The sequence below is a fragment of the Pavona decussata genome, unplaced genomic scaffold (genome assembly GCF_977016875.1).
Source record: "Pavona decussata unplaced genomic scaffold, jaPavDecu1.1 SCAFFOLD_207, whole genome shotgun sequence".
Taxonomy (NCBI): domain Eukaryota; kingdom Metazoa; phylum Cnidaria; class Anthozoa; order Scleractinia; family Agariciidae; genus Pavona; species Pavona decussata.
The window spans coordinates 510,529-535,182 of NW_028145612.1; the positions used below are offsets into that span (position 1 = coordinate 510,529).

The following is a 24,654-nucleotide window of genomic DNA, read 5'->3' on the forward strand; positions in this document are numbered from 1 at the left end:
TAAGTCACATGCCAATATAAATTATGGAACCACAGTTTGAGGTTACATTAACTTAAAAGTATCTGCATATATAAAAATGCGCATTTCTCGACGCTGCTTTTCTTCTGGGCAATGGTAATTTTACATTCGGCTATCTTAATTCAAATGCTAAAAACCTGGGTTGTAACGCTGTCTTTTTCGTGCTTTGATCTAAAAATATGAAGCATTAAAACGCTTCTTTGAGGAAGTCTATGGGAGTCTTCTAAACCTCAGTACATCTTTCTCCTGCAACAAAATATAAATAAAAGCAAACACGTGAGAAAATAATGGGAAATGTAATGTAATGTAATGAAAATATTTCGATAGCGCCAAAATCCTCAAAGCCCAATTGCCCTTTAAAGTACACAAGAACAACATGTAGTATAAAGTACAACAACTAAGAGAGTAAGACAATGGGTAGAAAACAATGATCTTGAAAAATAACCTTTTCCTGAAAATATAGCCTCAAAAGAGACTTTATCTTTTCATTAAAGCGTTTTGCTGCTCGGTGGAGAATTCAAAGCGCTGGATTTGCAATTTCAAAGCGTCAGCAAACAAGTAAAACAAGTAAACAAATTACTATGGTTTTTATTTCATTTGTTGACTTTGCGGACGGGTAATCAGGCTAATCCTTGAAGAAAATCAAGAAGGGTTTAAGATTCGTTCTCTCCTATCACAAATGGTGCGTTCTTCAGTCTCCCATCAGTTCCTCTTTCTTCAGTCGAGTGAGATGCCACAATTTGTAAGACTGACCAATATCGGCTGGATACTCGATATGAGCACATGCACATTCGCATTTCATTTGTAGATCAAACATCCCTAAAAGAATAGGGGGGCCGTTCCTACTCAATCAGAAAAATCCCAATATTTTTCAGTGATCCCTGCTGAAGACAATGGGCTTTTTAAATGATTAATTAATCAAATGGGATTCTTACAAAAATTGCTAATTGCTTTTTTTACAGTTCCAGATTGATCGGTTTCACTCGAACAGAAAGGAAAACTAAAATTTCTACTTACCCTCTGATGTTATGTAGCAACGCTCGCAGTGTAACATGGAATTGGTAATGTGAAGTACAGGGCTATACTCGTCCCCAAACCACGCTCGGCAAACAACACAGCTGAAGCAGTTCACATGCCAGTAACGGTCCAACTCTGCTATGTACATCGCTGCACTCTTCTCAATCGACGTCCCACAGCTCATGCAGATCACGTGATTGCTCTCGCCATGAATAAATGTCTCGTAAATACTATAGCCTTCAAATCCGTTTACTTCTGGATCTATCCCAGAATTAACTGGGAAGTCCCCATGTTGTGCTTCAGGGTATGCTGTACTCTCGTCATGATAACCGTTAATGGGAAGAACCTGTGCTTGTGGTTTTGAAATGTTATCCGAATCTCGCATTTCCAGCTCTTTGGTTGGTGGATACTCTTTATCATTGTACACGACATCTCCTTGTCCAGGTATATTTTTCTTTGGAAGATAACGATTTCTGTTTTCATCCAAAGAGTCCTCATCCCGATCGGCTTCGGCCAGAAAACTCTTTAAAGCTTCCTCGTTGACTGTAAATTCCACTGGAGGCTTTTCTAGCGGGGCGATGACGGGTTCCTCAACTTGTGTTTCTTGTTTAAAAGCAGCTCTTGCTCGCATAAGTCTGTCAGCCTCCTGAGCCATAAATTCCTCCTCTGCTTTGAGCTTTCTGAGGCGTGCTTCGTGGTCAGGATCTTTGTATTCTCTGTGGATCACCTCGTCCTCGCCAACAAAATCAATTCCATTTACACGGGGTTGCAAATCATCACTTATCCTTCTCCTAGGACGTTCATGAAGGCTTGCCTCCTTATTCTGTTGTTTTGCCTTCTTCTCCATTTTTTGGTGCCAGTAATCTTCTTCAGCAGCAACTACTTTCACCAAATCTTCGTCACTAACATTGCCTTTGTCTTGGCTTTGTTGTTGCTCCACTTCTCTTTGTGTCTCTGTATCCTCACGATAGTCCACATCCTCGTCAGGTGTCAGGGCTGCTCTCATTTGTAAGTTCATGAGATATTTGGAGTTTTCTCGCTGTTTACGATTTTTCTCTTCGAATTCCTTTCTGTACTTCTCCCTATACTCAGCATCTCGTAGCTGCTCTCTTAATATCTCCTCTTTTTCTTTCTGCTCCCGCCTTCGATCCTTTTCCTGAAATTCTACCTGAACCGGTTCATCCTTATTTCCAAGGGCAACGTTCTCTTCGTTACCATCTTCAAAGTTCATTACTCTGCTTCGTCCGGGTCTCTGTTCATCTATCTGTGGAGACACATCAAACGCTCCCCTCCCCCACTGCTGTGTGTGACTCTCAACCGTCGAGACGACCGTTGGGTGTAGCTCGGTGTTGTTTGATACACTGTTTTCGTAATCGTTACCCTCCTCGACGTACTGCGGTCTGTCCCCCAAATTCCATGAGGTGTCCTCTCTCCCTCCCACAGTTTCCGAATCCTGCAGACCTTCGTGCTCGTTTTCATCCAGGTAAAGCATATTGCCACGCCGCGTCTCTTGTAAGTTATCTTTTGGTGGCAAATCGGGTGACTGACGCTCTTGTAGGTCTTCGCGTCGCTCGGTTTCTTTAGGATCACTACGTGCAAACACGCCAAACACTTGTGGTCGGTAAGCCATTTTGGGTTCTTCGGAAGACCCAACAGCGTCCTTTTTGCCAATATTTTTGATCTCCTGTAGAACGAGATTCCTTGCATTCTTGACGTTTTCCGAATCATTCTGAATGGATCTGGTACTATCTCGGTTATCATATGACCGATCTTCAGCTGGTTCCTTATAATCCCGCACTGCCGTTGTGCCATTTTTGTTTTCATAGGGCTTTACTTCAACTGGTCGAAAATCGTAAGTGCCGAACTGCTGGTGACCGCCTTCCGGTTTTCCGGATTGTTGACTCCGTCTTGCTGTGACAACTATTGGACCGCCAAACACCATACCACCGTCATTCTTAACAGGCGTCTTCGTTGGTAGACCTCGCTGTTGTCTCGGATCTGATCTTATTTCTCTCGGCATCCAATACTCGTTCTCCTTTGAGAATTGATTCTGATCTCTGTAACCGTTATGTTCTGGATAATAGGAATGGTCGTCTCGTGGGTATTCGTTCTGTTCAATGAAACATTTATCTTCGTTGAAGTCACTGCGTTTTGAGAACAAACTTTCTTCTTTCGTTAGGTTCTCTCGGTTTGTGAGATAAGGTTCGTTCTTTTGATAATCCCGCCATTGTGGCCTTTCATTCGTATAGTGCTGTGAAATATACTGGCCCTTGTCTCTTGGATTGTAATCTTGCTTAAAATGTCCTGGTGCATTGAGAGAAGTTTCAGATAATTCTACTCTATTTGGTTGTATCCAGGTTTGCTTCACAACCACTCGATCATCAGACGGTTTGCGTTTTTGGAAACGTCCATCACTGAGGGGTTTTGGTTTGTAATAATCATCACTATGTGAGGCATACCAAGACGCCTGACCGTATTGGTCATCTATTGAACGGACGGTAACAATTTGTGCCTTTCTCTCGTCGCGTTCTTCCCGCGGAGAGGCGTCATACTGCATACGCGCTTCTTCCTCTACCTTTCTTTCAGGGGGAGGACCTTGCATCTGATCAAAGTAACCCTCTGGATCGTGAAACACATCATCAAGTTCCTCTAGTCCAGATACGTTCTCACGCTGTTGCTGCTGTCGAAATCGATCTTCCTCTTCCTCTTGTCTTCGCGTCCGCTGGCGGAGTATTGCGTCATAGTCATCATCTGAGTCATGTTCGGCTGATGGGAAGCCATGCCAACTTCGTGTTTTCATGTCCCGTTCAATTCTTTGCAGCTCTGCTATGTCTACTAAGGATTTCCGCGACGGAAGGCCGCTTTGTTTGGGACGATGTTTCTCAGCCTCAATGTTAGAAAATTTCTGGGTAAGATCTTTCACTTTTGTAGATCTACGCTGTACTTGTCCCTGAGATTGACTTGGTTTCGACGGTGGGCAAACAAAGTCTTTGTAAGACAAGTTTTGAACGCCACCACCAGGATAAGACCCGTTGCGACTCGAGTCACGTTTGTCTTCATAATATGCGTTTTGTGATGGGCGCCCAATGTTCCCATAAAATGCATCATTGGACGCTGACTCCAGCTCCAATCGTGACGATTGACTGATTTGCTCTTCATTTGCAGGCTTTTCTCTCAACTCGCGGACTTCCTTTCGCCAAGGCATTTCTTCCTTTTCTTTTTCTTTTTCTTCACTGGGAAGAAAGCTTTCGGATTTTTTCCTGGGCTTGTCAACAAAGTCACGGTAGGAAAATTTCCGCAGATCTCTCTTGTCTGCCTGGGAGGAATCAGTGTTCGTAGTAGACGACAGCTGTACTTGTTCATCATCCGTGATTGTTCTTTTAATTTCACGAACTTCTTTCCTCCAAGGCATTTCCTCTCTTTGTTTGTCCTCGTAAGGCACGAAACTCTCTCTGGCTTTTCTGGGAGGCTTTGCTACTATCTCGTGGAAAGCAAGTCCTTTATAGTCGTGTTCGGGAGCAGACTGAGCTAATGTCACAGACGACTTTAGTAACTCTTCCTCCTGTTCTTCAGTTGCTGTTCTCTTGATTTCAAGCACTTCTTTTCGCCATGGCATTTCATCCTTATTCTTGTCCTTTGCAGCTGCGGGTTGAAACATATCTCTTCGCTTTCTAGCAGGGACATTAATAAACTCTTTGTAAGACAATTTACGCAAGTTGGGAGCAGCAGAGAAATCAATTTCAGGTGGGGTGTTATCATTTCGATAATCTTCCTCGTCTTCTGTTCTTGGTCTTTCCATCAGTTCCCTCACTTCTTTTCTCCATGGCATTTCATTTTCGTGTTTATCATCATTCGTCGTCACAAACGTGTCCCGCGTTTTCAGTGACGACGGGCGAATCCGCGTCAACTCCGCCGGTTGTTGTGCCTGGGCGGTGGAAGGTTCCCCTCCACTCAGTGACCGCTTGATCTCTTTAACTTCTTTTCTCCAAGGCATTTCTTCTGCTCTACCTCTAGTCGTCTCGTTCTCGTTAGCAAAACTATCCATCGCTCTTTTTGAAGGAGGAACTCCGAGTTCTAGGTATTGAGCTTTTCCAAACTCAGAGCGGGGAGAGCGGGGAGAGTCTGGTTGCCTGGCATAGCTAGGGTCTTGCTCTTCTTCAGGACTAAGGTGCCTTTTGTCCCTGACTTCTCGAACCTCTTTCCTCCACGGCATCTCCTCCTCTACAACATTACCTGTCTCGCGGATAAATGTCTCCCGGGATTTTTTCGGCGGGGCGCGAACCATATCACGGTAAGATAGATTTTTGCCATCTAAAATTTCAATTTCTGAAGGTTCCTCGCCAGACGACCGTCTTCTGTTGAACTCTCCATAGCGTCTCCTTGAATAATCAGAATAATCTCTTCTTCTGTCCTCAGCTACACGCTGCTCGTCTTCCTTTTGATCGTAGTTTATTCTTTCACCTTCATAAGAGGGCGCGGATTGCAGGGGTTCTTCCATGTTGACTTGGCTGACTGGATCCTCTGATGTAGCATTTTCGTAAACTTTGTCAGATTGTGGATAGTCGTTCTGAAAACTGCTATATTCATAGTAGTTGGAGACTGGGCGAGAAGGCCTCTCCTGTTGATTTCGCCTTGTGACGTCTGCGATTTCTGCTTTTCTGTCTGAAGGGGACTGAAACCGAGCCATATGTGGCCTGGTGGAAGTACTCAGTGGTGCAGGCTCTTTGATAGAGCTGCCGAATGATTTCCGTTTGTTCCTTTGGAGAATCTCGCTCTCCTGTGGATTAATAAAGAACATTTTATTAACTAATGAACTAAATCTGCAATTGTGCAATTCTTATTTCTATTTCCCGTTGCGACCCTGCCATGTACATAACAAATTTTAAAACTTTTATACCTTCCTAGCTTGGTAATCCATATCTTCAAATGTGCGTTGTTTTTCCATGAGACCAACATTAGAAGACTTGGGAAGACCAACTTTTGATGATCTCTTGCGTCCATCGGTTTCTGTCAACATTGGCCGTCGTTCACCGCGAAGAACGGATGCATCCTAAAACAAAAACACGATCAGAAAAATAAGCTTTGCCTCTGTCGCTTGCCGCCTAGAGCAAAGTATGTTTGTGGCTTGAACGTTCTTACTTTAGATCTCAAGGCAAGTTGTTAGATCAAGGTAGTAATGTGATGATAATCCTTACAATAAAATCAAAGATATGTTGTCACTCTGTATTGCTTTGTTAAATGGGTACTTAGAAATCCGTCTACCCAGAATCACATACATGCGGACATCTTGTCGTAGTGAGGAAGGCAATACTTTTACAGGGCTAAATATTCAAGGAACATATCGACGAGGAGTACGATCATTAATTAAATAAAGGAACATTATAAAGTGATAGAGGCTTTCAGTACATGGTGTGCTATAAAACTGATTAACATAAGAATATAATAAGAACCACGAGCTCAACCACCAATGGTGTAATTAACTAACTGAAAGTAGAAGTAAAGACATCTATGAGAATGATGAATATTCCAGAAAGTGACGCAGGCATACTCGGAAAAAGGAAATCCGACTGCTCCTATCAGGAGTCGAACCTAAGACCTTCCGATTACTAGTTCGGATGCTCTACCACTGAGCTACAGGAGACTCGTGGGAGCTAAGGCCATTAAACTAGGTTCATGGGACAAACATCCTGCATACTGCTAGGATTTGAATGTCGAACGTGTGGTATATGAAAGAAATGTGATGGTATATTTCCAGCCTGGTGAATGAATGAGAATGATGAATATTCCAGAAAGTGACGCAGGCATACTCGGAAAAAGGAAATCCGACTGCTCCTATCAGGAGTCGAACCTAAGACCTTCCGATTACTAGTTCGGATGCTCTACCACTGAGCTACAGGAGACTCGTGGGAGCTAAGGCCATTAAACTAGGTTCATATACCACACGTTCGACATTCAAATCCTAGCAGTATGCAGGATGTTTGTCCCATGAACCTAGTTTAATGGCCTTAGCTCCCACGAGTCTCCTGTAGCTCAGTGGTAGAGCATCCGAACTAGTAATCGGAAGGTCTTAGGTTCGACTCCTGATAGGAGCACTCGGATTTCCTTTTTCCGAGTATGCCTGCGTCACTTTCTGGAATATTCATCATTCTCATTCATTCACCAGGCTGGAAATATACCATCACATTTCTTTCATAAAGACATCTATGTTGTCATAACGGCGAAAGTGGAGTATGTAACCCTATGATCGTGACTCGTGAGGGGTTTTACGTCTTATTGCGCACAAAAAAGATTTTTTTTATCACAAAACTTGCAACATTCAAATTAAACACATTGACAATATAAACATTCTGAAAAACACAAAAATAGATCGCATTGCACACATGATCGGCATGAGAAGCATAAAGTATGCTTACCTGTTCCGCTTGTCTATCTAGTTGTTCGAAAGTTGCTTTCTTCTCGTCCAGTTTAACTTGCTCCTGTTTGGGAACCACCACCGAATTTGTTTTTTTCCCTTTGCTGTCTGCAGGGGACAGGCGAAGATTTCCTTCGAGAACAGCTTTTTCCTTAGAAAAAACACAATTAAAACAACTTAGAAGCAGCACATACTTCATAGACTGATAAGTTTTCTTCATACAAGTGAGTGACGGTTACTGGTGTAGGCCAACCCGGAAAAAAACAAGCCATTGTAGGGTTCCCGTGATGAATAATATTAATTTTAAAACTGCAACTCAGTTCCAATTATCGCGCTCACTAATGGGAACGAAGAGAAAACTCGCCCCCAATTAGACTAACCGCGATTCATTAAGTATTGAAAAAAAATAGTAAATTTTTTTATCCTGACATACTGTGTAGTTCATCGGGGAGCATTCTTATAGCCAAATCTGAAACAACTCTTGGTAACTAAAAAATATTTTAATCTACTGCATCGACGGTATTTTGCAATATGAAGCCGCCAAAACTAAAACTAATATATTGGAAGCACATTGTGATTTTAGTTCCCAACATATTCATTACCCTTTGAGCTTGATAATCACGCTGTTCAAAATCCTTTTGTTTCTCCCGAAGTTTCACGTCCGTTTTTGTAGTTAATGGAACTTTTTCCGGTCTTCCATCAGCCCTATCGAATTGAGGTCGTACTTTGCCCTCCAACACAGCGCTTTCCTGCACAGAAATATAGGAAGAAATATTATTCAAAAAACAAACAAACCAACCTGATACAAACGTTATTTGCAATTGGTAAATTACTATGCAAATAAAACACCGTATTACTGCCACAGCCACCTGCGATTCGCCGTTTAAATCGTATGTTTGTGCTGTAGCAGGTTGTTATTTTGGTGTGTAGTAGCTGCTTATCGTGTGAGAGTAATTCAAACGTCTCATATTTTTATTTTCAATCCCAGTGACGCTCTCGGCGATCAATGGGTAACTAATTTATTCACTCGTTCGCAGCTTTGTTCTTCAGACGCGCTAAACACATCTGATAGTCTACCCACAAAAAAAAAAACAAACTTCAGTTCAAATATTATTTTTTTAAATTGTCAAATACTCGGGGTTACCGGTTAGTGGACGTAACCTAGCAACAAAAGATATATACAGGTACACACCGAATCGAAAAGATACTATCATATTATAATATGGATAATTTTAACATTTAATAACTCGATTTTCGAGCGGGTTATTGAGCCGGCTCATAGAAGCGTATGTTTTGGCGCAAAAATTAAACCTGAAATAACGTCTCGCATGTTTAAATAGCAGATTTCCATTGTGAGAAAAAAACTTGGAATAATATTTATAAAGATGCACTATTTTCTGACGACTGCTACATGTAACATACCGTGGTTGCTTGCCGCTGAAGCTGTTCGTAGTTTTTGTGTTTTTCCTTGAAGCCTACATCCACAGAAGTTTGTTTCTTTGGTGACGGGCGAATCTCAGACCCCCAGGACACTGGCCGCGTCTTCCCGCTAAGCACCGCGGATTGCTACGAAAAAACATGCGAATGAAATTAATATTCATCAGTGACATCTGTCATTATCATTTCGATTAACATTTCATTCCTTCAATTGAAGAAACAGGTCAGCTCCAAGCCAATTCTCTTTCGAACACTATACAAATATGTGCTGAACTTCACGGCGGCAAGAGTCACTAGGGAGCTTTAGCAACGACGACGGCAACGGCAACGGCAACGGCAACGAAAACGTCACCCAAAAATATATCTTTATTTCATTTGGGCTACTTCGCGATTATTTCAACTCGCTCAACTTTTCCAAAAATGGCGAACTATCCAGGAACCTAATTTGTAGAAGTGGCGTACAAGTTAAGAAAGAAATTTCACCGTCGTCGGCGGCGGCGTTGTCGTTGCCGTCGCCGTCGTCGTTGCTTAAGCTCCCTAGTTACTATCTAACTAAAGTTAATTCAATATATCTAAATCACAAGACTATTCTGTTCAGAGTTATAATGCTCTGTAACCAGGTAACAAGTCCATTCCTATGCACCACTCAAAACGGTCCGCATGCAGTATCAACTGCAAAGAACTGAAAGGTTCTACCAATCTCCACGATGTCTTTACACCAGCAAGTATTACCTGTTCAGCTTTTCGATCAAGTCCCTCGAACTTCCTTTGTTTCTCCTTCAAATCCACCTCCACTTTTCGCCCCAGTGATATTGGAGGTGGTGACGTCACACGGCCTGATCCACTGTCCCTGCGGCCACGTGTTTTGTCTTCCGGTATCGCTGACCCCTGTGATGGCCGAGGAAACGACAAAATAAGGTACATGCATTTCCCAAGTAAAAATTATCAGCGAAGTTTGTTTGCTTTTTATCAAATTGCTTTTAGAGTACCGAAAAGAATTAACTGATTTCTCGTGCGAAGAACAAACTATAAACAGATTTTTGCAATTTCTCCAAAATACACAAGAAGAATAATGATTTCAAGCTGTAATCCAATCCAAACCTGGCCATCAACAGCGAAAAGCAATTAACACTAGTTTGTGTACTCTAGCAGAGGTACTGTTAACCCGTTATTTAACGTTTCAATCGATAGAAAAAAACGTTTTTTAGCCAATCAAAGTGCCATAAAAATAAGCGACACTGCCCCTTAAAACACTGATCAACCCTTTCTTATTTCTTAGCAGTTAATAAATACTCACCCTCTGAGCTTGCTTTTCTCTTCGGTTGTACAGTTCTTGTTTTTCGTGAAATTTTGGGTCAGGCATTTTGGATTTGGACTGCCTGCTTTCTTTGTTTCTAGGTTTCCCTTCTTCTTCGTCCCAGTGTTTATCTTTAATTCGTTTCAAAATCCCTCCTGTTGATTTTCGTCTGTTTAACTCCAAAGCCACTCGTTCCTGTATTGAGAAAGCATATTAGCTAATCATTGCAGTGGACCCTGGCGTCTGTCACTTGGTATCCACGGACTAGGGTGGATGCAGGAATGATGAGGGTGGTTCGCATTTATTGGGCCGGTATGTTATGTGCGCACTTGTTGACGGTATCTGTTGTGGTTCAATTTTTCTTTTCCTTTGTCTTATAATCGATATCCAACATTACCATACACAAAAACAAAGGGAAATAAAACTGAACCAACAGCTGATAAAAGACTGATTGGGGGGGGGGGGGGGGGATGAAAATTGGAGATTTAGGATCGCGTTTACGTCAAACAGTGCATGGACAGAAAATGCCTGATTCGCGTTTACGTTTCCTAAAAACAATTAGTAAATAGTTGATAAATTATTCTGGCCTTTGATGCTATTGCGAAACTACTCAACTTCACTTAAAAACGTAAAACAGCGAGCAGCAAACGTAGGCTAATCATGGTCACGTCGTAATTTTTGCCGTATCTCCTTTGCCGTAAACGTCATCCTAACTCTCCCTAATGAATGCCGGGATTTTTACAGTGTGACGGGGCTTACTGTGGCCACCCAACAAACTTTTTTTTACCAGTTAGCCAATCAGGATATCTTCCTTCTTATTCATAAAATACAAACTGAAATTTGCGTCACTTACCTGTTGGACTTTGCAAGGAGGCGTGATCGTTAATCAAATTCGCGTATCCTGATTGGCTAACTTGTAAAAAAAAGTTTGTTGAGTGGCCACGGTAAGGCGCGTCGCACTGTAAAAACAGAGAAGATCAAAACCAAAAAAAAGTGCTGTAAACTGACCTGGAAAGTACAATAAATGGATTAAGACCTTACCTTCTTTGCTTCGTTTTCAAGGTTCCGAAATTTCTCTTTTCTGTCACTGATATTAATGTTATCGAACACACGATCTCTTTTTCTCGGAGGAATATTTCCTGTTCCACGTGATTTATTTTCTAGATCGCCCAAGGAGTGTCTCTTTCGTGCGTGTCGTTCCTTTTTGCCGTAAACATGCACCTCCTGAGAAGGCAATGAGTAAATAACAATTAACCCTTTAACCCCTTATATCAAAGAACAAATTCTCCTATCTTGTCCCCATACTTTTCTTATAAAAGTACTGGGAAGACGTTTTTAAAATATCAAGAAAATTCACCTTGGGTGATCAAATCCTTAATTCTCATGACCTCAGGGGTTGAATAAGCACTGATATTACAAGGAGAAATTTGATGTTGATCACTGTTAGGGCTTAAAGGATTAAGGTTTCTGTATACAATACAAGGTACCCTAAAGAAGACAGTAATGTCGAAACATCGGTGTTTTTCACGTTACAGTGCTATATTTAACAACTCTATGTACTACTTATCTACAGGGTTTTGCTTAAACTGAGGAATATAAACCCAAACTAAAGTAATCAAAGTGAACAATCACTATGTATCCAAACAAAGGAAAGAGCCGACCAGCATTGGAAGCAAAAGCGTGTAAAGCGCGGGAAAACCCGTGCAGCGCACAAGTCATGATTTGTTTTAGCTTTACACCCATAATTACATGAGAAATTGGAGGCGGGCCTGGAACAAGTGATTTATTGGGTACTTTAGTAAGTGCCTACAATAAAGGATAAAATATGATGCTCATTTGTTTCATAACTTCTAAGGCTGCTAGGTCATTTTCAGTATTTCTGTACATTATACGTTTCTTACCGGAAGTAAATGATCAAAACAGCTGAAATCAAGCGCTGGGCCTTGGTAACCTTGATTCTGGGCAGCTTTGGCTAACCACAAGATTGTGATTGCGACCTGAAAACGTAAATGGTACAGATATTAAGCATGTCATACTATGCAAAACTACGCACTGTCCAAGATGATATTCTGATAACGCTCGCGTAAAAGCGAAGTTGATGGAAATGACACGATACAGATCAAGTCAGTAGGACATGGGTTGTTGCACCGTTTGGCAAACATAACTTTAACTTCCACAAGCTGGTCAACAATTTCAGCATTTTCAAAGCTTCTAACTGTCCATGGAAAGGTGTTAACATCGGAAAGGCACGCGTCCGATGTAATTTTAGGGATCTCGCGTGGGACGCTTGTGGTGCCACGCGCAACAACTGATGATACACCAGCGTGTAAAACGCTTACAATATATGGAATAATCATCTCTTAGCCACTTATTTGGTGTCATTTGTCTTGTTTTATTTACGTTTTTGCGAGCCAAAGTTAATGTCGTTATTTCGATGTTGTTGTGTTCATGCCTAGTAGAAGATACAGATATTGAGCCCGCAGTTGGTTGCCCCGGCATCAAAGGAATTCGCGCGCATCCGGTAAACATGAGAAAATTCAACATGGCGCCTCAAATTCAACCCCGAAATTTTCCGCTCAAATAAATTGAGAGAAATGTTTTGTTTTATACAGAGTTATGAATTTATATCACACAACATACTGGGAACAAAAAAGGAGAGAAAAGAAAAAAGAAAGAAAATAGGTGACCTGAGCTCTGATATGTTTACAAATAATAATTACGAAGTTTGGTTCAATATAGGGATATTTCTAAAATTCTGCAGTTCGTCTGAGACCGTGAAATCTCAAAACGTTCGGTCAAACTAAATTGAAAATGCAATTATTGAAAACACAACTGTCAAAAACATACAAACACGTCTTAAATTAAACCAAAGTATCAAATATGACTCTTACGCCGTGGCTCCAGGATATTTTGCTTCGAAAGGTCGCGTCTCGTTAACACTACGGACGCATAATAAGGCCCAGGTTTGATTCCCTCAGTCAAATCCCGATCACCCCGATGTAGATAATTTAAGTGGTTGTTGAAGTAACAATTCCTTCCCATAATAAACTGTATCAACGGATATGAACCGCTACATAATTCAGCAACTTGAAATTCAAAACGCGACTCAGGTTGGTAATATTTTGATTGTCGTTTGCAGATTATATTTATTCGATGGATTTGAAGTTTAAGTTAAAGATTTTGAGCGTCTTGCTAAATGCTACTTACATTTTGTAGTCTTCTTTGAGTTTCCTTTGCTCTTGAAGATCTGAAATCGGGAAAAAGAGAACCAACTGAGCTTTAACAAGGCGCTTTGGATTCACCCAGACGCGCCGCTAGCTGGTAAATGAACAACGAACGACGCATAATAAATCTCGCCCGTTTAAATTTACATGTGACTGTCACACCGCACAGACAGCCAAAGCAATAAAATACAAACATGTGCCCTGCAATAAGCAAATAAACGAAAGTCATAAAACCTACGTTTCTTAGCGAACGCACAAACTGTTACTTGAAGAGGCGGAATACTATGCCTACCGCGCAGCGGAATGTATTTAAATCCAATATACTTTTATAACAATGCCTAGAACAATCCCGCATTCCGTATTGAATTTAACAATGCATGCGGTGAATAGGATTACTTCTTGAAAGGCACGGCCGGGTAACAAAATCATGACTCACTGCCACTTCCGCTGTGGCTCTTCAAATAAGCTTCGTTCTCATTGTTTTGTTTGAAAACAAATTTTGCAGAAGTAATGTTTGATTAGGGACATTGTCAAATCTGCCGATCAGATTTTACTGATTCCCACCCATCACTCGATGCCAGCGTGACGGAACAGTGACGGTTTTGAGAAGGAATTCGGAATTTGTTCAAGTTTGATCCAAGGATGACGTCATGGACACCCACACACATAGTCGGCTGGCGACTCGCGCTTTTGCCCGCGCAAAATTCGTGGAGCCTCAATAGTGGAACACTCTCCTCCACGCGCGAATCAGGCGCACTCTACTCTTAGTGTTTTTGCGACGGAAAAATTAGCTCTCCGAGAACAAACTAAATGGTGTCCGTACATGCGTGGTTTGCCGTTTTAAAAATCTGTTGGCGCAGAAACAGTCCGTTTTCTAGCCAAGAGAAAAAGAAAAACAGGGCAAGTCGTAGCCCGATTCCATGTTTTCTATTTCTGAATGATACCAAACTTCCTCGGAGTGGTTCAATTTAGAAGAATGATTTCTTAACACTACCTTTGCCAGCGCGTAGACGCCTCGTATTTCTCAAGCTAGAAGAGAAAAGCCCTGGGAACGAGGGTGTTCCTTTGCGTTATACGTAAAGCAGGCTATGGATGTTTCCTGCGCCCCAGCCCTTCTCTACACTAACCAGTTTTTAGTGCAAAATACAGTGCCAACCCAGTCAGACCCAGCTGATTCGACTAATCCGAGAGAACATCACTGAATGCTCTTCTCTTCAGTGGAACTATTCACGTTCCACACGGCAGAAACAAACAATACTTACGTGGAATCGCCTCGTCGCAGCGTCACTTCTTGTAAGTCAGCCACGTCGAAGAGATGGAGTTTCTGGAGACCAAGTCTCTCGCAGGCTTTGAAAAACAGGTTAAGATTGTCCTGTTGGAACGAGGAATGGTCATTCAGTTAATAATGATGATTTCGCTTTTTTGGTTGAACTTAATAATTAAGAAATTTTCTTATGCAACTTTTCATTCCGATTTCCAATTGAATTTTGCACTGTAAATCAATACTCAGTGTTTCGTTGCATTAAATAAGCAATGATTATCCGTTTATTTTTTTCAAATTGGAAAGCCGTGGTCGGCTGGCAAAATGTATATAAACAACAGGAACAGAAAAGCCAACTACATGCACATCCTTGTCCAATGTAGATTACCTAATTTGCCACATCAGTGAATCGGTGTAAGGCATTAAGCCAGTAATATCTAAATTGCGATATCGTGAGGCAACTTCTTTACCAGTTTACTAATTCATCTTTGGCTATTCATCTTCTCTCCATTTCTACATCTTTCAACAGGTTAATATTGTCTTCGGGTGGCTCCAAAAATTACCGACATAACTGACACTAGTGTAAATGCTGATTGAATGAATAAAATCAGAAAAAAGAAAAGACTGATTTTAGCGAGAATTCAAATAAGACTTGAGTGTGTCTGGCTACGGTAATGCAATAAACCTTCAAACCTTCCCGGAATTCAGAAGACTGAAAACGAAAATTCATATTCACCCAAGAAGATCATAATTGATTAATTAAAAAAAACCCTGCCAATCTTAGGTTAAGGGAAAAGAAATAAAACCACACTTACAATACCAGCATAAGCAGTGGGAAGACGATTTATACGACCAAGGGGATTGCCTCCTACAATCTCAATTAACCTACAAACGAAAAGGTGTAAAAAAAAAAAAGGCGTGTGAGTTAACCCTAGCATCCTAAGTTCGTTAATAAATTTGCGAATCTCTTCTTTACCTAACCTTTTGTGGAGCTTTTCATTCAATTATTAGTAGCAGCTAGCTCATGCTAAGCTTCACTGCCCGGGGTTTTTTTCTTTGTTTCTTCACGCATTAAACAGTTAACAAGAGATCAATCACTACTACTTGCTTCGGTTTTTTTTTAAATTTTTCTTTGCATTTCTTAGAGTTCCTGTTACCAAATTTGTGCAGTTCACTCTATAATACCTTCTTTCCTTTTCTGCCGATTCGTACAAGATCATCAATCATCTGGATATCAGTTGAAAGCACTCGCGGCCGTTCATTGGTTCTATCAATGATCACTCTCTATTTTCTCCCGAAAACAGCAAATCAACCGTGATATCCCAGGATAACTGGCTAATTACACTGTAAGTATACGACCAATTAATTGTAATACTTTTGAAAAAGAAAGAAAATCAATTGAGAATCAAAAGTAAAGTATGAACCGGCGAGGGGGGTGGGGGTGAGGCACTCGTTGAAACGTTTGTTGGGAAGCTGCTAAACCCTAAATATGTTACAGTTTTCCAATGCCCTTTTATAGACCGTTTATCCATATGGTCCATAATTTCATACTTTCAGACCAAAAACAGTTAAAATCGTTACCCATTTCAAACAAAAACGTCTCAAAAAATCTTACTCTTCGGGACAGAACATACCGAGACCTAGACTTGCTTACAAGTCGAGCTTAGAGCGCGCGAAGCGCGATCGTCAGAGCTCGAGCGAGCGAGCGCGGAGCGCGAGCGAGCGAGAGCTCGACTTGTTTCCCTTGCTGGAAATCGAATCAAGTGACGTCATTTTGGCGCGAACTTTTCAGGGTGCGAAGTTTTCAAACTGTCAACTCAATGCATTCTTGTCATTTCAACGCATCTTTGGAAACGCCGACAATTGCATTGGAAAACTTTCTCAATGCGTTTCAAAACTTTGGGAATGTTTCCGAACAAAACCGAAATACTTTGAAAATCATGTAAAAATTGGGCCAACGCATTTGCAAAACATTTTTCAAACGTTGACAACGCATTTGAACAGTGAAAGGGCAAGTCATTTTCTTTATCAGCCCCGCGAAACGACTGTATCGTACTACACACTGTTCATGCGAAGATTTTGTTTACATTTTGATGACTGCAGAAATTATGTCGATTCGCTTCGCGAAGATTTTTAAAATGCTTTACTTCGAATGTGCGAGTAATAATAATAATGCCGGCTACTGCTAGCGCTGCTACTGCAATAATAAATTTTAAAATGAAAGCACTACACAGCATGACATGCAGAGTGCTGTCTTGACGGGAAAACCTGGAAAACAACATAAAATGTATCGGCTCTAATGAGTTTCCTATTATGTACCGAACGAAATTCGGCCGTTAACTCGTTTGGGATAACGGCCGAATCCGTATCGGTATATAACAACCGAACAAGTTAACGGCCGAAAAATGCTTGCTATATACCGAACAAGGTTGAGGCTTATCTCGTTATTATCAAAACACTCATTTAAAATGCAGCATAAAATACCGATCGATCGCCTCTTGATGCCAACGGTCATAACCTAGTACCTCTTTTCTTTCGCCGTGACGTAGAAAATCGAAAACGAATGGGGCCACCTCAAAGGTCAAGCTTTTTTTCCCGATCATCCTGTAGGCGCCGATAAAAACACGTCCTTTCCACAACAATGACTTTCGATTACTTTGCGCTGATGTTCGCGGACATCTCTGTACTTTGCTTTTGCAACCCATACACGAATTGCGTCGTTAAATGAACGTGTAATCAGTGTGAGGAATTTAGAAGTTCTTGGTCGTAGACCGAAATAACAATCGCTATCGAAGAGCTAGTGTTGTATGTTTGAACAGCTTTGCGCGTGATCTGGTTATGATCTGGCTTGATTGACGTGTACTTTCATATCGCTGGTTCTGATTGGATAATGCAACAGGAGGAAAATTCCTCCTGTAAATTTGGCGCGCTGCAAGTGATGAAAGTCGCTCGCGCCAGGTCCATTCAAAGAGAAGCAAGCGAGCGACTTTGAGAAAGTCTAACCGAGACCACGCTTTTAAGAGGGAACACCCCCCCCCCCCCCCTGAGGACTTAAAAAGGTTTCGAAGGTTTCGCATCACATCATATTCCTAGCAAATCAGTAGTGACTCAGGTTTAAGAGTGCCTGACTGTAACTTTCGAGAATCGCTGGCCAAGCTTGAAAAATCGAAACTCCTGATAATTTGCCTGAAGTTTACTTTTGGGGAACTATCTTCAAAAATAGTATTTGAATGTTCTGGAAATTTTTGGTTTTCGAGAATTTTGGAGAAAACGAAATAACGCGTTTTGCCTCATTAATTATGCAAAAATCTCACTCAAAATTAGCCAAGTTCAATACGCTTGTGTTGAAACAGTACGCAACGCTAGAAAGCGAGGTCGGTTTTGAATAAGAGCATAACTCACCTACTTTCTATCAATGGGACCAATGTAAACTTTTGTAGAGCTTTGGAGGGTTTTATGGCTCTTTGAAAAATTGACATTTTGAGGACTTCGCGATGAGGCGAAAATTGAGTAAGTTTGAAGGTTTAAAATGCATCTTGGTATGTCAGGTATCGACTCGAGAGGAACATTGTGATAAAGCTTGGGTCTTCGTCTTTAATAATATGAAATAAAAAATCTGGGCAATCAATGCACGCGCTGACGAAAACCAAAGTTAGCGAGGCTTCGTTAACAAATTTGCATAATTCGCAACTGTTGAGAAAATGCTATGTTGTGGCGACTCGGTGAAAACATTGACCCAGGCCATTTTCAAATGGTTATTTTACCCCACATTGCATTTGTCTGTTTCTCTTTCTTGTTTAATAACGTGGTAGAAAAGGTCTGGAAAAAAATGCGTGATCGGAAAAGAAAATATTCGTCAAATTCTGGTGGGAAATTTGCATAATGTAAATCTTCCAATAAATCTGTATGCAAAGGAATCTGATTGGGAAGGTTTCGTTAAGAGACCATTTGACCGAAACACCCCACATAAAAGGAGTCAAAACAACGTTTAATAATTCGATTTTAACCAATTATTGTCGAATCATAACCTTTAAATTAATGGTGCAAAACTGATACTCGCTATTGCGTTATCTGCGTCACATCAGTAGCTGTCGATAAGTCTTAGAATATAATGCCCACAAACCAACTTGTGCTGCGAAATTGTCAATTACAACAACTAGGAAAAAGACCTTTATTTACTGGCATATGAGTGGTTTTGATAAAAATAAAACGTTCACATGACACTTGAATCACGTTTAAAAGATACATGCTTGTCAAATGAGATGCGAAAGTTGGACATAGGGTCGGCCAAAGTGAATATTTTTAATTAAATCAAGTTTGTTTACTGGAATGCATGCTTTTTAAAATAGCTAATCCAACCTTCTTCAGTGGCCTTCCAAATAATGATCACTCAGAATTGGGTCAGTCAAAAAAAACTCTCTGTTCGTGTTGTTTGATACTGTACCTTCGCAAGTGACTGAAAAACAATGTTAGCTGGCAAACCATAATAATTATTTTAACGTAATTACTGGTATGAAATATCACACATGCACGGATACACGCTTCAAAACCTGTGTGCCAATTTCCGTTTAACAAAATAATAACCTACCTACAGATTGGCTGTAAGTCATGCATTTATCTTTGTCGAATGTCAACAACAGAAACACTGTATACACGCAATGTCTACTGCATACATCACAGGTAGCCGAAGCTCTATGACCTTTGTTTGACCTTTATATTTTGATGTCACGATGAGTGTTACGCAATGGCGTAAATCATTACGGTTTGTATGGGAATTTACGAACGTGTTTTGGGGTCGAAAATAAAGGGCATAAATTGAACAAAAATTGCTTACCTTGTCTCCTTGATCTCTTGCCAGTTTTTGTGCGCCATATTTTGGCCATTTTAGTACGGTTCCAGTGGGCATTTAAAGGTTTGCTGAACATTTTCCTCGCTCTATATCCTGCTATATATGTCCCCAAAAGGTGAGTCACTTTAGTAGCAATAGTTTTCGTTGCAACGTCAACAATGAGGTCAGTATAAAGTCTGAGTCGCGGACAAAGGACTTCGGACCACGGACTGGGTATAAAAGAGAAACTAAAGTAAGCGGAGGACTTCGGACTACGGACTACGGACTACGGACTGGGTTTAAAGGAGAACTGAAGTCTGAAAATCATATAGATCTTACTTGTATTCATTCTCAGTAAGTTTAATATGTATCAAATCAAGTTTTGGTAGTTGTTTTTGTCCCTTTATTGTTTTTTTTTTTTTAGAAGCAAAACAAGGACTTGGAATAAAATAGTAGGGATCGACAGTGCAAACATAAAATCTTGCTTTATCTCAGCGAAACAGCTGGATTTTTAATACGCGCTCAAGAGAGCTGTTATTTTAGTTTGAAGCATTTATCCCAGCGTTCGATATGGTGAAAACTGGCGTGATTAAATTCGCAAAAGGATGTTTGATGATCATGATCGTGATCAGCCAATGAGCCCACGTGCACAATCATCTAGATGTCGTACATAGACATGTATGCAGTAGACATTTCGTGTATACAGTGTCACTGAGATACCCGTGTTTCTGTTGTTGACATTCGACAAAGATAAATGCATGCCCTATAGCCAATGTAAACTGTAGGGCGTGTAGTCAGTCCATAGTCCGTAGTCCATAGTCCTCCTGTCTTAATACGAACTTTATGCCCACCCCGTGGTCCGCAGTTCTTCGTCTGCGACTCGTGTTTTATTATGACCGCCTTGTTAACGTTGCAATTTATTTCAAAGACTACTATTGCTACCAAACTGACCACGATTTTGGGGATATATATCTATAGTGGGATATCGTATAGAGAGAGGAAAATTTTCAGCAAACCTTTAAATACCCACTGGAATCTAAAATGGCCAAAATATGGCGCACAAACACTGGCAAGAGATCAAGGAGACAAGGTAAGCAATTTTTGTTCAATTTATGCCCTTTATTTTCGACTCCAAAACACGTTCGTAAATTCCTATACAAACCGTAATGATTTACGCCATTGCGTAACACTCATCGTGACATCAAAATATAAAGGTCAAACAAAGGTCATAGAGCTTCGGCTACCTGTGATGTATGCAGTAGACATTGCGTGTATACAGTGTTTCTGTTGTTGACATTCGACAAAGATAAATGCATGCCTTACAGCCAATCTGTAGGTAGGTTATTATTTTGTTAAACGGAAATTGGCACACAGGTTTTGAAGCGTGTATCCGTGCATGTGTGATATTTCATACCAGTAATTACGTTAAAATATGGCGTGCCAGCTAACATTGTTTTTCAGTCACTTGCGAAGGTACAGTATCAAACAACACGAACAGAGAGTTTTTTTGACTGACCCAATTCTGAGTGATCATTATTTGGAAGGCCACTGAAGAAGGTTGGATTAGCTATTTTAAAAAGCATGCATTCCAGTAAACAAACTTGATTTAATTAAAAATATTCACTTTGGCCGACCCTATGTCCAACTTTCGCATCTCATTTGACAAGCATGTATCTTTTAAACGTGATTCAAGTGTCATGTGAACGTTTTATTTTTATCAAAACCACTCATATGCCAGTAAATAAAGGTCTTTTTCCTAGTTGTTGTAATTGACAATTTCGCAGCACAAGTTGGTTTGTGGGCATTATATTCTAAGACTTATCGACAGCTACTGACGTGACGCTGATAACGCAATAGCGAGTATCAGTTTTGCACCATTAATTTAAAGGTTATGATTCGACAATAATTGGTTAAAATCGAATTATTAAACGTTGTTTTGACTCCTTTTATGTGGGGTGTTTCGGTCAAATGGTCTCTTAACGAAACCTTCCCAATCAGATTCCTTTGCATACAGATTTATTGGAAGATTTGCATTATGCAAATTTCCCACCAGAATTTGACGAATATTTTCTTTTCCGATCACGCATTTTTTTCCAGACCTTTTCTACCACGTTATTAAACAAGAAAGAGAAACAGACAAATGCAATGTGGGGTAAAATAACCATTTGAAAATAACCTGGGTCAATGTTTTCACCGAGTCGCCACAACATAGCATTTTCTCAACAGTTGCGAATTATGCAAATTTGTTAACGAAGCCTCGCTAACTTTGGTTTTCGTCAGCGCGTGCATTGATTGCCCAGATTTTTTATTTCATATTATTAAAGACGAAGACCCAAGCTTTATCACAATGTTCCTCTCGAGTCGATACCTGACATACCAAGATGCATTTTAAACCTCCAAACTTACTCAATTTTCGCCTCATCGCGAAGTCCTCAAAATGTCAATTTTTCAAAGAGCCATAAAACCCTCCAAAGCTCTACAAAAGTTTACATTAGTCCCATTGATAGAAAGTAGGTGAGTTATGCTCTTATTCAAAACCGACCTCGCTTTCTAGCGTTGCGTACTGTTTCAACACAAGCGTATTGAACTTGGCTAATTTTGAGTGAGATTTTTGCATACTTAATGAGGCAAAACGCGTTATTTCGTTTTCTCCAAAATTCTCGAAAACTAAAAATTTCCAGAACATTCAAATAATATTTTCGAAGATAGTTCCCCAAAAGTAAACTTCAGGCAAATTATCAGGAGTTTCGATTTTTCAAGCTTGGCCAGCGATTCTCGAAAGTTACAGTCAGGCACTCTTAAATGCTGTCCAATCTATGAAGGACCGTGTCCAAACTAAAGTGTCTGAAGTAAACAAAGAGGTTGATGCCTTTTTCAACGAACAAGTCAAAATATTGGAGGATTACCGTGAAAATTTAAAGCACGAAGTCATGACACAGGGTCAAGTACAGGTAAACCAGCTCGAAAAACAATCGGAAGTGCTTTCGTCTTTCTTGGCTCAATTGAAAAGTGGCATGGACTTCACCAATCAGGCAATAGCAAGTGGAGATGATGTGAAGCTTTTATCCTTGAAGAAACAACTAAACCAGCGTTTAGCACAGCTGAACTCGTCGAAGATTGAGTGTAAACCCCGTCAAGGTTGTTATCTGAAATTACTAGTACATCAGAGTGTTTGCGACCTAAAAAACATGCCAACCCTGAGTAACCTTCCTATTGACCCCCAGAAATGCACTGTGAGTATGGCTGGGGGCGAAGAAGGAGTGATGTACGAGAGCGTGGTGGGACAGACTGTTGATTTCGTGCTGATTATCAAAGATGAAAAAGGCGAGAGAGAAATTAAAGTGGGAACCATGGTAAAGGCTCAAGTTTCCAGTAAAGGAGATCGGGCAGAAGGTCTCCCCGTAGATGACATTGGCAATGGGTTTTGCAGCTTTTCCTATCGTCCAAAGGCTGAGGGACCTGTTACTCTTTCAGTGACGATTGGAGATCAAAATGTAGCTGGAAGTCCCTTTAACTGGCAAGTTGTTGATTCTTCGCTGCTGGATAAAGAAATTCCAACAGGAGCTAACCACAATATGCTTCGTTGGAAATTGCAGTTGACCTCTTTCAATGCCCCAAAAAGATGCCAGTTGGAAATTGGGGTCCAGGCCCAAAAATATAATAGACGCAGGGGACGCGGGAAGAAAACCGCAGAATCAAAATGGTCCTGGTCTTACAATGCATTCAAGCAAGGTCCCTTACGATCAGACAGTCAACAGCCTTCTATCACCTCTGTGCAAGATATGGATGTTTTTACAGTGTACCTCAACCTGGTAACAAAGAAACTCATCATCTACAATGACCGGAGCAGGCAGTATGAAATCTTTACGGGAGTTCAAGGCAATGGTGGATCAATTCTACGCATTGCGTCATGTGACGTAATTTATCATGATATGTACGGAGACGAATACTTTGAAGAATTCGATGAAGTAGAAGAAGACTTAATTGATCAACCGTATCTAAGTCCTGTTATTCAGTAGACTAATAGTTTCATGGGTCATTCTTTCAAGACTTCCTTTAGGCCAAATAGATTTTTGATACCCCGTAAACACTCTATTAATTGTACCTCTTTACAACCCAAATGCACGTGCGTACCCTAACGGTAATGTGCAGACGTTACTTGTTTTGTATAGTATCTTGGGTCCTACAAAATCCCCTTTCATTTTTGTTCAAGTTAATCTTTGTGATAATAGCACTTAATTTTGTAAGACAAACTTTACTTCTGCAATGGCTATGTGGATATCCCTTGATTGGATACTTAGGTCTAGTCTGTGTCCATATTTAAAATAGGTTTGAATGTATTTGTTAATTTTATCGAAAAATAGGCCCTTCTTGCAAGGGCTTTTGTTTTAATCTAAAGTTTCGATACACAGTCTACGTAAGCCGATGCAGTCACTCAATTGGGATCAATATTCGAAATCAATCCATACAATCAATATCAATCGATCGTGATAATTTATTATGAAAAATCGATAATAATCCTTTAGAAACGTTGTCGGCAATGTTAGGAATCATTGCGTTCTTATTGCTTAGGTCAGAAGATTGAAAATATAACTTCATTCTAATTGGCTGAGTGTAGGGAAATTAAATGGGATGTGTGACGGGAAGTTTGACCATTTTGGTGAAAATGATACAGCAGTACCCTGACTTTGTTACAAAACAATTCTAGAACACCAAGAGAAGTTCTTGAAAGGAACATCTCCTGATCAGTTTGAGCGCATATCTGAAACGAATATGCCAGACTTTGAGAAAGGTTAGCCTAATTTTTTCACGTTGCGTTCCGACCTAGTCCATCTTTGGCTAGAGACACTCATCCACATTTTTATTACATTGTCGATGTAATTTATAACAAAAGTAGAACATTGTTTTTATGTTTTTGCTAATAGAGAATTGTTTTGGGGAAATGACACTATATTCCACTGATATTTCCCCTTTAATCTTAAGTTTTTAACTTACACTGCAGTGTAAAATTTATGTTTCCCTTGTAACAGTAGTATCGAGGAGAAAGCGGGAGTTTTGAAAACGTTGAAGCCAATTTATATATACACCCGTTTTCAAAACGTTGCAATTTGAAAATATATATGTTTTGTATATCCCTTTTCTTTTTATATTGTTAACTTT

The 24,654-nt window shown here is 40.4% G+C and overlaps 2 protein-coding genes across 3 annotated transcripts; one reads left to right on the forward strand and one right to left on the reverse strand.

Moving 5' to 3' along the window:
• Positions 1 to 109: 109 nt before the first annotated feature.
• On the reverse strand, positions 110 to 15,622 carry LOC146460735 (uncharacterized). Of its 2 annotated transcripts, XM_085087591.1 has the most exons (13): positions 15,482 to 15,622; positions 14,668 to 14,777; positions 13,389 to 13,428; positions 12,083 to 12,178; positions 11,223 to 11,405; positions 10,182 to 10,376; positions 9,617 to 9,772; positions 8,870 to 9,013; positions 8,050 to 8,196; positions 7,449 to 7,598; positions 5,933 to 6,085; positions 1,036 to 5,812; positions 110 to 264 (listed from the first exon to the last, which is right to left on the reverse strand). In XM_085087591.1, exons 1-13 carry the CDS (start codon positions 15,602 to 15,604, stop codon positions 242 to 244), a joined length of 6,297 nt encoding a protein of 2,098 aa, XP_084943717.1. In that variant the 5' UTR covers positions 15,605 to 15,622; the 3' UTR covers positions 110 to 241. The 2 variants fall into 2 exon arrangements, with proteins under 2 accessions (XP_084943717.1, XP_084943718.1); XM_085087592.1 differs by lacking the exons at positions 14,668 to 14,777; positions 15,482 to 15,622 and adding an exon at positions 13,644 to 13,757.
• Positions 15,623 to 19,617: 3,995 nt separating this feature from the next.
• On the forward strand, positions 19,618 to 23,996 carry LOC146460736 (E3 ubiquitin-protein ligase TRIM45-like). Its single transcript, XM_085087628.1, has 2 exons — positions 19,618 to 19,630; positions 22,255 to 23,996. Exons 1-2 carry the CDS (start codon positions 19,618 to 19,620, stop codon positions 23,511 to 23,513), a joined length of 1,272 nt encoding a protein of 423 aa, XP_084943754.1. The 3' UTR covers positions 23,514 to 23,996.
• Positions 23,997 to 24,654: the final 658 nt, after the last annotated feature.